Source organism: Macrosteles quadrilineatus, unplaced genomic scaffold, assembly GCF_028750875.1.
Source record: "Macrosteles quadrilineatus isolate MER2022 unplaced genomic scaffold, UCM_ALF_1.0 Scaffold_2__2_contigs__length_208266976, whole genome shotgun sequence".
Classification (NCBI taxonomy): domain Eukaryota; kingdom Metazoa; phylum Arthropoda; class Insecta; order Hemiptera; family Cicadellidae; genus Macrosteles; species Macrosteles quadrilineatus.
Genome location: NW_026542595.1, coordinates 106,667,684 through 106,682,247, shown reverse-complemented (window position 1 = coordinate 106,682,247; position 14,564 = coordinate 106,667,684). Strand labels below are relative to the sequence as shown.

The 14,564-nt window shown below is 33.2% G+C and overlaps 1 protein-coding gene across 1 annotated transcript in view; it reads right to left on the bottom strand.

The window, feature by feature from the left end:
* LOC128986167 (guanylate cyclase soluble subunit beta-1) overlaps nt 1–14,564 on the bottom strand; it is a 192,892-nt gene that overhangs the window by 17,434 nt on the left and 160,894 nt on the right. The window contains exons 6-9 of the mRNA XM_054406350.1: nt 7,942–8,095; nt 5,419–5,573; nt 3,341–3,469; nt 1,219–1,301 (exon numbers count right to left, since the gene is read on the bottom strand). Of these exons, the coding sequence (XP_054262325.1) occupies nt 1,219–1,301; nt 3,341–3,469; nt 5,419–5,573; nt 7,942–8,095 (521 nt within the window). The remainder of the gene's footprint in view (nt 1–1,218; nt 1,302–3,340; nt 3,470–5,418; nt 5,574–7,941; nt 8,096–14,564) is intronic.

Here is a 14,564-nt window from a genome sequence, read left to right as displayed (position 1 = left end):
TTAAAAATATTTGCTGAAGACAAGTTTCCACTACATGTAATGAGTTTTCTTGGGTCCAGTAGTGATTACTTTTCCGGTTGAACATGCCCCTATTGGAGAAGTTGGCTTCGTCTGTCCAAATAATATGAGCATAGAAAGAGTTTAATCGCTCAACCTTACACTCAGCCACTCACAAAACACAAATCTGCGACCCTCATCACCAACTTGCAAGGTTTGAACTGGAGTGTACTTGTAATCGTGGTACTTATGTTTTTTTCAAACCCTTTTGCACTCGATAATATGGAATCGCCAACATCAAAGATATTTGTCTTACACTAATTTTCGGATTTGATTCAACATATGCTAAAATTATGGTTTCTTCTTCTTCTGTAATTTTTGATTCGCGTTGTTTGCGTTTTCCTGCGAATAAACCATAATTGTTTAAGTGTTTCATAATTTTAGAAATAAGTTTTCGACTGGGAACTTGCCTGTCTGGAAACGTATCTGCGTACACTTGAGCTGCTAGAGTAGAATTGTTATTACTATTGAAAAACATTCAACCATGTCTAGCTTTTCCTGATTGGTATACTTCATTATAGCTCAAATTTAATACTTACTTCATATTAAAACAAAACTTAAAATCCGTACTCCACAATAACTTACTTTAATACAGCAAAATAGCACATGTAACACTAACGTGTTGACTTTCCCATGACAGATAGATTTGAAGTAGACGGTGTTAATTGTTGAACAGCTGATTTCAGTAATTCATCAAAATTATGCGATTTTTATTAGTCAGAATTGTTAAGTGTAACAATTATTACTTTAATATTAAGATTAAAGATTAAATTTGATCTTAAGATAAAGTTGGTGGCCACATTGGATAAATGGTGGCTAAAATATTATTTTTTGACTTGACTAAAATTTTTAAATTAAAATCCAAGGCACTTACCATTTAACTTATCTTTTGTAGTTTTTGAATAAAACAGCTGTCACGCTTGCATTGAAAATTCTTCTTAGCCTATGCCGAAATTTCACAACTTTAACCATTATTATCTTTGAAACGGTTAGGTTCATTGAAAACGTCCTGATTTAAAATTTACTGCTGCTGACGACTCGCTTTAATGGGTTCAAAAGATGTATAATGAATTAATATCCTTTATCCCAAAAGGATCTACTTTAGTAACAGAAATTTTCGAATGGGCTAGTTCAATTTCTGTTGAATATCTTAAGGCTCACCTGACTAGATCATCCAAATTCATGACACTGGGGTAGCATACGAACATGATGAGGTCAGTTTCAGGTATTGAGAGCATCTGGCCCTGTAAACAGGACAAAACAGTCGTGAGTTTGCTGTTGAACAATGCTAAACCTTTAATTATGTATTAGTTATAAAGCAATCGTATTAAAATCGTTTTATTCAAACTTAAAAAGTGATTAAAAGTCAGGGGTTAGCATATAAAAATGTAATACTTGTTTGTGGTGTCTTACTTGGTGTATTTTGATTTGGACACGCTTTTTAGTAGTTGTAGACCATGTAAACTAATTGTCATTTTATTTTACATCTGTGTTTATCTCCAAACACAATTTCATGAGTTAAAAAATAGTTTCCAAATAGAGAACAATGCATTAAACATATATACATATATAGAATTCGTAAAAGTATATTTGAACTGATTGGGCCCTCTCTATTTCCAAGGAAGAATAACTATAAATTGTTATACCATGTTTACATTAAATAATATCTTGGCCAGGATTCTAGAAAGAGAGAACCAGAGTTCTTGGACACCCTGTGTCAAGAAAATTACACAGTGTGTGGTTGTGTTCAGTCAATAAATAAACACTTTATAATCATCAAACCATTTAAATTCAACTAATTTTGAATAAAGAATCAGTAATTAGATAAGAAAATGTTTAAAAGGCCTAATCAGCAAATACGACCGATCTTATCGAATTAAAAACCTAAAACCCCTTTTGAATAATAAAAAATCCAAATATTTGTAATAACTAAAACTACACATTTTGTAACCCCTTACTATAGTAGGAGTTGAGACACATTATCGTAAAGGTGTTGTACTGGCCGTAGCAGCATGGGGTCGTGTAGGTGAACTGGAATTGGTCGTAAAGATGATGGAGTGGTTACCGTTACGACTAGGATCGTAAATTGATCATAACTTGCAAACTATCAAACTGTTATAGTGTGGCGAACACGGAACTACTATATAATGTGGATAGAATTGTGTTAAATTGTTAAGTGAATAAATGGATATTAGAACGGAAACGGTATGGATCATAAACATAAATAAATGAAGAAATGGCGTCACTGGAAAAAATCTTACGCTTATAACCCTAAAATCTGGTTTTATTTTTTTATAGTTCCTTTTTAATAATTATACAAACATGTTTACTTTAATGGTGATGTAATTGTTCATGTTTGCGATCCATTCAGTTGCTGTTCTAAGAGTGAGTGCACCTAAAGTCCTAACAATCTGGTTTTTTGAACACATCAGATTTTCAAAACATCTATTGCCAATAAGCCTTTGGTACTAACCACCATCTAAAAATGATAATTTTGAACTGCTTTTGATGAATACGATTGATTTAATGCTCTTTGGTTACCCAATGTAAATTTGGGTCAAAAAAAGATTCTTCTCAAAACTTCTTAATGATTTTTTTTTAAATGAAGCCTCCCTCCATGGTTCTGCGATGTTTAATGCCTATAATAAAGGGCCACTCGCAAGGAGACCAGCTATTTATTTTGGAATGTGAAGGATAACACACGATTATCATAAGAAAGGGTAAAAATGAAGTGTTTTTACAGTCTGGAAACGTTTAAATCAATTCTATGTTATTTTACAGCGATATTATTACCATATACGAAGATTCAGTGATAAAATTGTTGGAGCAATTCTAAGACAGTCTTGTTTATTTTTAAGATAACAAAACATATGATACTGTTTACATCAAATTATTTAATCTTACGTGTTTTTCATACAATGTTTTAACTAATTAATTTGTTTACCAAAATTCTTGATGTAGCTCAAATTGTAACAAAAATATTGTGGGTAAATAGTTGCACTTTCAGGTCATCAAAATACTAAAAGTATCAGTGAACACATAAGTTGAAGATTTTCCGTGCTTGAACATCTTGCTTCTAAACCTGTACAGTAGTGTACAGACCTTTTGAGTCTTCAAAGAGCGCATTGAGAGATGTCTGTGAAAGAAAAAAAGAGAAATAAAACTTATCTCTATTAGATAGTCAAAGTATCTATATGAAATACCTGTTTCATTATCTTTACCCAACTATACAGTCAACTAACCATAACTGCAACTGTTATTAGGCTATCATATTCGGTTCTACCTTCAGTCTGAGAGAAGAGAAGTCCTGAGATGACACGTTGACGACAACGTCTTCCTTTGAACGCAGGACGTAGACTGTGTTGATGTGAGCCAGGATGTTATCGAACGTCAGGTCAAGGTGAGGTCGTACCTGGGAAAACAGGAGTAAGTTCTTGAAACACACAAGAAGGATCTTAAAAGATATAAGGAAGTGCTTGAAAGATGTTTATACTGAATTATATGATGGCCAGGATCACGAAAGAAGGGAGTTTTTGGACACCCTGTGTAGATAAAATGTTATGCTCAGCCACAATTAATGTAATCTTCAAGTTAGGAATAGGGAGTTTTCGAGGAAATAGGAAAATATTAAGAAACTAAGAGCTAACATCCCGTGAAAACGGATAAGTATAATAGAAAATAGGAAAATATACCTGAGAAGAAGAGTTGGATGTTTGAAAAATAGGAATGTTCTTGAGATAGTGACAAAGAAATGTAAGATAAAGGAAGTAAACACCCTCAAAGAACAATGATAGTCACATTGGAAATATGAAAAACTACCTTCGTGGTAGGGGTTCTTTAGAAAATAAAATAGATTCTTGAGAAAATCAAACCAAATCTGGGAAAATAAGAGTAAATATCCCGAAGAAATAGGAAAAGATTAGAAAATATAAAAGGACGTCTAAGAAGTAGGAGTAAAGTTCTTGAAAGATATTAGGGAAATTGTTGAGGAAGAGGGGATAATTTGAGGAGACAGTAAATGTCGTATAGACATAACAAATGTCTTATTATTGAAAAATATCATTTTGCTAATTGAAAGCTATAGGCTACATTTTATGAATTGAGCTTTTTGTTATTTATACATAATGAGAGAACTTATATGGTATAAAGAGAATTCTCTCAGGATCCCTTACAGAAAGGATAATCTTGCAAGATAATGTCTTAATACACCTTTGCAGAATACCGTATTCACTATCATCTAAGTAGATTTACGCAGGTGAATATATTACAAATTAATCTTTCACTATTTAACTTGCTAAATATGTTTTTGAGTCCTTTCAGTTGTATCCCTTTCTTTTCTTTGTATATTTATAAACTGTTTGAATAAATTATCAATGTCTATATTATAGTCAAAAATGAATATTTTGAATTTTGGAGTTAAATCTTTACATTTAGTTTTGAAACCTAATTTTTATTATAGTCCATTTATAAAGAAAAACAATCAATAAAATTTACTAAAAGTTGTTCTCAATCACTATATACTTCATTAATATTATTAAAATTTGTGTGACATTCGAGATCGTTAAGGTTGTAAGAATTTATCAAAACTTATTACAAATACCACAGTTTCTAAATACAGTAATTACACACATGTATCAAAACAATTAGTTTTCGTAATATTAAAAGTATTATTCGTAACGCTTCACTTTGATTTATTATTGGCGAAGCGAAGGAATTTGTTAGTTGACTTATGTGAAATGTGGAAATATGGAATGAATAAAACATCTTTATAATCTTTGTGCCAAACTCTACCATTTATCAAACGTAAACAATCCAATTTTAATAATTGAAAAGCTTATTAGCAGGATGAAAGTTATATTTCAAATGCTTTCTTCTCAGTAAATTAGGTTACAGATAGGGGTTTCGTTTAACATAAACAAATTAAAACACTTGTGAGTTTTCTGCGAAGTTTAGGTTCGGCCAGTTTATTTGTGCTTAATCCATTGTTTTTCATTACCATAAATAAAACTGAACAGAACTCAACTAATCTTACCTGAGCTATAGGATTGAACGTGTTACTTTACTATGTCATATAGATGGGGATGGACGGGCCCTGATATTTCTGCATCGTTTACACGAGGCCGTAGCAGGCAGGTTACCCCGGGCAAGTTGCCTCAGGGATCTTAAAATACACTGAGACAGGTAACCTGTATGCATACTGACCTCATCTAAACTCGCCTTTCAGGATATTTTCGATCTTCAAGATGGGAACTGCATTTAATTTGTGATTTCCTCGACAACACTGTGCACTGTAAAAGAGTAGCGACCATATTCTTGAAAGGTTGTTTTGTGTGATATAGAAACAAAGTGGTGGTGATATACCGGGACTAGTATGTCTGTAATGCGAGTCCCAGGTTGTAGGGCTGCAGGCATAACCCTGGCCACAGCACTGCCACACTGCAGAATACTCATGGAGCGGTCGAACAGGAGGTGGAAGGGGAACACTCGGCAAAAAGTCTTCGGCGACACCTTAGGTTCTGTAAGTCATAAAGTGATATTAGAAAAGCATAAAAAAGTCATAAAAGATCAAAAAATGTTACAATGTCACACTGAAGGAAACTCAAAGGTAGTCCAACAATAGGTGGAACATCCTCGGCGACGCGAAACGTTAGGTTTTGAAGGTCATAAAATAGTGTTAGAACAGATCCAATTAGAAAACTTTTAAAGCATTAATAGAAAAAAGTAAAGTAAAAAAGTAGGCGAAGAAAGGTTTTCTTAACTTGAGAAAAGCCTAATGTCGGAAAAAATATAAAAGTTAAAAGTAAAATTTGAAAAGTTAAACAAACAAAATTAGATAGAAATAGGAACAAAAAACAGTAGGAGAGTGAAAGTAACCCAAGAATACCGGAATTGAAAATGTACGAGAGAACTTAAAAGAACGAATAAATTAAAACTACATCAGAAATAGTAACAACTTGTTTTGTAACGAAAATCTATAAACTAGTTCTAGAAAAGTAAAATAAACAATAAAGACATAATCCAAACGATAAAAATGTTTAAGAGAAAACTTGGAAATTCAAATTATATTTTAGAAGTTGAAAACATTTTAAAGTAAAAAAATGACAATGTTAGAATAGTTTGAGAAATAAGAATGGTGAAAAAACATAATTAAAATGGCCTATCAAAATACTAAAACCATACAATAAAAGTTAATAGTAACACTATTTATATTTTAAAATTGTGTGCAATTGCTAACTTACAAATAGATAGGTGATATAATTATTTTCGGGACCGAATTTAAGAACTAATCTTAGAGGAACTTTTGCAAATATAAAAAAAAGGCTTTTGTTACCTTCGGAGTTTTAGTAAAAAAAGGAACTATTATTACCTTAACTTAACTTTCATATTTAATAAAACAACTTCTGACATAAAATAATTAATTATCAATGTAAAAAAATAAATAAATGTTAAGAGTAAAGTCCTTGGTAGGTCAACCATGATTAATAATAATTTTATTTCAGAATCAAAAGGTTTTGTAACAGGTTTTGTGTGAAAGGGGCTTAGAGGATGAATAAACGATTTTCCTATTAATTCTGGAGTACAGGCAAAATGGTCTTTGGGGACCCGGGTGATAAATGATTATAGAAACGCTTATCGACATTCTAAGCAATATTACTGCGAGAAACTTTGACAGGGAAAACAATGTTGCAATTGTCAAAAGGTTTATCGATTTGGAATTGTCAGATATGATAACAATCTAAAATATAGTTGAGGTGAATAATATAACGAGAAGTTTCCCCGCTTTTCTCTAGAGTACAATAGAGGTATATTATTTTCTTTGAGCGAAATAGGATGGAATTCTTTATGTACTGTACAGATGAATAACTATATAAATTGTTGATCATGAAACCTATCCAGTTTACTAAGTTTATTGAAATGAATAAAACAAATGTTATTTTTTTAAATGTACACAAATTAACTTAAACAACCTAACTTAACAAATTACTTTAGATGAAATATATAAATATAATGAGGGTAGATTATGATACTCCACCGGATTATGGGTATAAAAAATTGTATGTAACAAAGTGGTGAAAGAGCATTGAATTGGTTCTCTGATGTTAGTTTTTCCCAACAGTTTCTAAAATATTTCAAGGAACAATTAAAAGAACATAATTAAAACAAACCCTAGTTTGATCTCTGTATTTGTGATTATTTGTTAAATTCTCCGTGAACTTTTGAACTGCTTGACAGTCGAAGACTACCTTCCTAATAAGGTAAAGTTATGTTAAACAGGTTGGTCTAATTTTAAAAACACAAGATACAGATATCTATGAGCCATGTATTAATGGAATTGTGGATGATTTATAGCCATGCTATATGGATGCTATACTCCCTGGTGTGGATTAACGTTCGCACTAGTGAATAAACGACTATCCACAGTACTTATCTGATAATTAGACCAATTCTTAAATTACAATGTAAAAAATGGTTTGGATTCCACTATAAACTGTAGGTCCCATATTTGTCATTAGTATGGACTATTAATTAAAAAGCCTGTTAATGGAACATGTCGTCCTTAGTCACTATCAAGAGTATCTCGCCACTCATCCTATACTCATTTTTATTCATACTTGGCTTAAGATACCTTACCTACGTATGGTCGCCATTTTAATAAAAAAGTATTTAAGTACTAAATTTTGAGACCCGTTGATCAAAGCCCGGTCATTTTTCTAAAAGATTACATTTCTACTTTTCAATAAAGAACTCCTTCGACTTAAAGCCACATAACTTATTTAAATCATAGAAAAACTAGTTATGAAACAGTATTTCACTAGAACATAGTATAACATTATACAACATTATACAACATTGTACAACATTGAAATGCAAGTATTTAATTACCCAGAGACAGTGTTTCAATCTCCTCGAAGGCAGGTGGTGCGATCCTCCCCGAGTTTGACTTCTCTGTGATTAGGAACTGTATGTGGTCACATTCCTCCTTAGTCTTCAAAATGTCTACCTGTACCTCGGTGTCGTGAAGTTTACTCGCCACGGTCTAGAAACATATTTAGACTTGAGAATATAACAATTTGTGAGAAGAGTTTATTTTTATAATTAATACGTTTAAACTATCTGCTAATGTTGCAGTGCCAGCACAGCCTCCTCCATACAAGGCCGCGTTGAAACAAGAATGGCAACGCCGCAGCTCCGGCCTACTGAAACAGCTGTTACACTAGGAATAGTTGGGCAATGTTTGTACAGGCCGTGTTGAAACAAGAATGGTAACACCGCAGCTCCGGCCTACTGAAACAATGTTTACACTAAGTCATAATGGAATAGTTGGACAATGTTAGTACAGGCCGTGTTGAAATAAGAATGGCAACACCGCAGCTCCGGCCTACTGAAACAACGTTTACACTAAGTCATAATGGAATAGTTGGGCAATGTTTGTACAGGCCGTGTTGAAACAAGAATGGTAACACCGCAGCTCCGGCCTACTGAAACAACGTTTACACTAAGTCATAATGGAGTAGTTGGGCAATGTTTGTACAGGCCGTGTTGAAATAAGAATGGCAACACCGCAGCTCCGGCCTACTGAAACAGCGGTTACACTAAGTCATAATGGAATTGTTGGGCAATGTTTGTACAGGCCGTGTTGAAACAAGAATGGCAACGCCGCAGCTCCGGCCTACTGAAACAGCTGTTGCCCTAAGTCATAATGGAATTGTTGGGCAATGTTTGTACAGGCCGTGTTGAAATAAGAATGGCAACACCGCAGCTCCGGCCTACTGAAACAACGTTTACACTAAGTCATAATGGAATAGTTGGGCAATGTTAGTACATACCGTGTTGAAACAAGAATGGCAACACCGCAGCTCCGGCCTACTGAAACAGCTGTTGTCCTAAGTCATAATTGAATGCCTATCTCTACAGGATTATTATTTATGCTTTTACAATTGGCAATAGACCGGCAGGCACAACGTTGCCACAATCCAACGCAGCGGTCTTGTGTTAGAGGGGGCTTTGCGATATTGCACTTTCGTATGTTATATTGAAACCCTATTGTACTTATTACAAGTTTGTGAAGGCATATGAAGTATGAATAACTTATCCTGCAAAGATTTAACCTCACCCTTTTAGTTTTGACTCACGTGGTACTTAAGCAATTATTTTTTGCACTTATTTGCATTTAGCATGGATATAAAAACTAATTTATTTTAAAAATAATAGACGTATAAGTCTGAGGGATGATCAAATGTATTTAAAATATTACTTTCACATATTTTCACCAGACTCCAAGCTATCTAGGTTTTATTCATTCCACTTCCATTCTTGGCTTTGTTATAGCAATATTTACAAGGGTATTTTCAAATAAAACCAGATTCAAATTGTTCAAGAAAATGATAGAAGTGAATAATTAGTAAGCTTGTCAAGGCAGTTTTTTAAACAAACTTCCGATGCGCTAAAAAACTAATGACTTTGAGTAGACTGTGCTTTTCCGTCCTGAATCAACAATTGATAAAACAACAGTGTTATGTTTGCAATGTTCCCGCCCTTTTTATGCTTAAGAATGATTTAATAAATTTACAGTTATTTTTTTTGTACACTCATAATCAAGTTTTTGTCATAAAATATTGAACAATGATTGTTTCATAAAAATTAATAACAATATGTTATTGCAATTAATAATAATTTATACAATAATTTGTCTCAGTTTATGTAGACTTTTACGGTTAGGAAATTATTATACAAATAATAACTTAGTGGTTGGATATCGCACATTTTTGTCTTTGATGTTAGATTTGATTCAACACTTATGAAACTGTGCGATGATAGGGTTCTATGATTCAAACCCCATTCCAACCCCACCTTTTAACATTTCCAATGAAAATATGTTGCAAGAGGTAGATTAACATAGTTGCCAGACTGACAAAACTTTCTCCCATTAGTTTGTCAACAACCCTTACCATTGGTGAAAGTAGCCTTACTATGATATTATAGGGAAAATCACAATAGTTGCAATTACTTTAGAACCGTAATTTTTACAGCAATGGGTTATGCACAAAATATATGTAGTTAAAAGGACTACGTATAAGCGATAAAGTAGAAATAGACTAGTATTTTTCAACTGTGTAACTTATGCAGTACACTGATTTTTAACTGTTTTTGTATAATCCAAAAACATTATTTTCTTAAGAATTGTAAATTACAAAGGATGATCGACGGATTAATGCAAGGCAACATATTTTGTTTTCTTACAGTTAAACCACTATGGGTAATTGTGTAAGGTAAGACATTTTGAGTTAAACATAGATTTAGATCATTTTCCGAGTATGTAATTAATCATGTCTTACTGTAGTTTGAAAAAGAATAAGAAGGTGTAAGGTTTGATGCGGGCCTGCGAAGTGCACATCAAATGAAAACTATGTCGTGGCTTATAAGTTTACAGCAATAGGTCTGGAAAGTCTATGATACCTAAAAGGACATTGACTGGGAAATCGAAAATATAAATGGATTGCCTAGTCACACTCATTATACACTAGTTTTCACTTTTTATAACTTTGGAAATTTCCGGGTTTTATTTAACACTTCACCGACTTCCAAAGTCTATGGATAAAGTGTATTAGTATAACTTAGAACTTATTTTCATATTTAAAAAAATGATTACTGATGTTTAGGTGTGAGCTTTAGTATTAAATAAAACAGATTGAGGAAACAATGTTCTTCCATGTTTCATGTCAGGGCAATAGCCTCTCGAGGGTTACTTAAAAAGATAAATGATCAGAGAGTTACTATCTAAAGCATTATTGCCTCTTAGAGCTTCGCACGTTATTTACCAAGAATATAACCGAGAGTTCAATAGACAATTGCGTTAAAGAATTTATAAATAAAACTTACAAAACCCCCGCCGCAGCAAACCTGCAGACTTAGCGAATTTCCATTTGCCTGATTGGATTTAATCTAAAATGTCTCCTTAAAAATATCACATTTATTCCCTATTTAAACAGAATTAGTTTAATGAACTTAGGTTTGCTGCAACAGGGAGGGTAAACATGTTTTTTTTATGTAAAATTTTAAAAGGTACTGTGGTTTAGTAAGAAGTTAATGTATTTTCCAAATTTGATTAAAATATTTTCATAAACAAGCAAACTACAACCGTTGACTTATGCTCCATAAGAATAACATGGGAATTTTAAAATTAAATTTTTTTTGAATTTTCTCCTTAACAATTAGGCGATTTTGTGTTTTTAGAGTCAAAAATGGGAAAAACCTATTTTTACCCCATAAAACCCAGTTCCCATAGTCCGATCATGCTGGTTCGCGAACTCATTCAAGTTTATCCCGCCTTATACCTTCAAACCAAATTTCATCAAAATCGGACAAAAATTACTCAAGTTATCGTGCGGATGGACACACATATATATATAGATATATAAAAATTTGAACGAATGGTGTTTTTGGCCTCTGGGGACATCAAAATGAAAAAGTAAATCGGTCCCGGGCTTAGGTCTTACCATGAGACCTACGGTAATAGCTACTTCCCTATAGGTAATCGCTAATATGTGCCAGATGGTAGAATTAATTTAATTATACCCAATAAACACGCTATTATTATTAGTTATTTATAAGAAATTAGAGAACAAGTAAAGTAACAATTATTGTTAAGCCATTTTAAGTATAATATTTGTGGTAAAACCAAACGAAAAATCCTAAAATCATAATCTGTTGGGGGGTGCTTACACGGCCGCAAGCCCTCTTTCTATAATCTTACAATATCAACTGTTTTCCGCATTTATATAAAACTTATTAATATAAAAAATTTATATGTAGGAATAATTGTGAAATTATTGATTTAACCAACCAGGAATCGGCACAACGATTGAAAGGTGCTCCTAAAGCTACCATACGAAAAGGCTTATCATCTTAGTTCCTATCGTTAATAGTACCACTAATAGAATATAAAAGCTGTGATGCCATTTTGTATTTCATACAACGCCTGCTCCTTTTTTTTATTTGAACAGTTTTGCCAAAAATTTTGACAGCTCTAAAGATAGGCTACTCTTTTTATTATATACTCTTACCTTTGTGATCGCAACTTCTGCAATGCTTACAATCTTATTAGCATTTTGCCATAATGACAACTAACTACGAAATCCTTATGGCATTTATAAATGCAGACATTAGTTTTTCATGTTTGTATAAGGATTTTAATTAAGTATTCATTCACATTTACACCTCAGCTTACGACGTGTGTAAAACAATATATTTCCATTCAATCAAAAAGTTAATTATTATGAATCTCGTACATAATTCTATAACATATTTTCATGCAAAAATGAACTATGAAACATGACACAGTATGGTTCATAACTACTGATTTTCTCATCATTACGTCGAACGATTTACGTTGACACATCATTGTTTAGCGTACAACATGATTAGAGTCAAATCAACATATTTGCTCGTTATGTTGATTAACAGTGAACAGAAATCATACAAACGCCACGTACTTATTTGATGAGGGGTCAACCATTTTATATTAATTTTTGGTATAATTCGTTATAATACCGGGTTTTCACAAAGTCTTGGCCTGATTTGGTAGCTTTGCTGTACGAAAACCATTAGAGCCACACTTAACTTGTATGCCTTATTTAGTCAAGTTTTATTTAATGAAGTTTGTAACAACTCAACAGAGCTGATTTACAACATTACAGTTATTATTCAATACAATAACGAATCAGAAATGGTTTAGAAGAGAAATCTCAGTGTGTTTTGTATAAAAGTTGTTATTTTAAAATACTATCATGGGTTCATTTGTATGGGTTGAATTGCCGATATAAATGATTACCTCTAGTTTTGTTGAACATTAGTGATTATTAGCCTGAACATGAGAAGGGATATTTTCCACACCGTTAACTTTGATGAATTACTTGACATTTTCGGGCTCCTGTCAGCTCTTCACTAGTCACGTTATGCTGTTTAATCATTTCACAGCTGATGTAGCTTAACTATTGTAATTAATTTCCTTTTGTCTTAAATCGGTCATTATCATTGTCTGTTATACATAGTGAATCATGTAGTCAACAATTGATTTCTGACAAAATTTGTCCTTCATTGATTAAATTTCTATTTTACCCCACTAAACCAACCCCAAGGATTAAAATAAACATATTGTATTTTTTTATGCAGGATGTACCAAAAAGTTCATTTACTGATTCGAATCTCATAATTGTCAACTACAAATATATCATTTTTAAACTCTTTTTGGGGCTATCAGAATTCAAATTGAATTCATTTAAATTGACAGATCATCTTGTGGAAAATGCTGTACTATTTTAAATATCCTTTGTTCTGTTTGAACACATATGTCTCTATTCTTAATAAAAATTTTACATTCCATATGAGCGAAGTTCCTTGATATACAGTATAAGAATAATATCGCTAAAACAAAAAAGTCATATAGTATAATTCGTCAAACTTCAATTTTTTACAATTTGTAGCAACGTTCAAACTCAAAATTTATCCGGTTGTCTTTTACTTTTCAAGCTATCAACTGAAACATGTTCATATAAAACGTATTTTTATTGTTACTCATGTGAAAAATCATGAGTCAGAACGCCTAAAGTGATATACAACACCACTGCAAACAATACAATATTTTTACAATATTTGAAGAAGTAGGGTTCTTCTTTAACTATGTTTGTAACTTGTTGTATTAAATAATTTAAGGCCCTTATTAGACGAGGCAGCCAAGTTGCGCAGCCAGCCGGGCAGCCAGTCGGCCAGCTAGTCACTGGGCATTGGTTCTTATGGAGCTTATTACACGAGGGCAGCCAGTTGCGCAGCCACTGTTTGGCTGCCGACTGGTTGCCGAGCCCGGCGACCGCACAGGCAACCACCACTGGCTGCTCGGTCTGGTCGCGCTCCTGTGTAGCTTACGGATCTTATTACACTGGGCAGCCAGTCGCCCTCTGCCACACACATCAGTAGTAGATAATCACTCGTGGAAGTGCGTTCATCTCTGCCGGTCACATCATTGTGTGTTGTTTTCCTCAGTATTCTTGTAATATAATTGTGTAATTAGTGTAATATAATCCTTTTTCTGTTCTTGATGAAAGAATAGGATGTATATGCATTCTTCTCTTCCTTCATCTTCTCTTTTTCATGAGTAGCAGAAGAAGCAAATATTCATCTCGCATTCTGACAGTGTCTGTTCCACCAACACTGTTCCAGTGTCAACAAGAGACTGGCCTAGTTGGTAATTTTGTGGCTGCCCTGTGGCTGCTCTACTGGTTGCTCTACTGGTTGCTACGCTAGGCAGCCAGACAGGCGACTGGCTGCCCGGCTGGTTGCGCAACTTGGCTGCCTCGTCTAATAAGAGCCTAAGAAACTGAAAGAAAATATAATTTAATTGGAATTAAAAAAACATAAGAGTGTAATGTACAAAAATCAGGAATGAACTATTTATAACTACATTAGGTAACTATGGCAACTCATTAGAATAAACAAAACCAAATTTATAC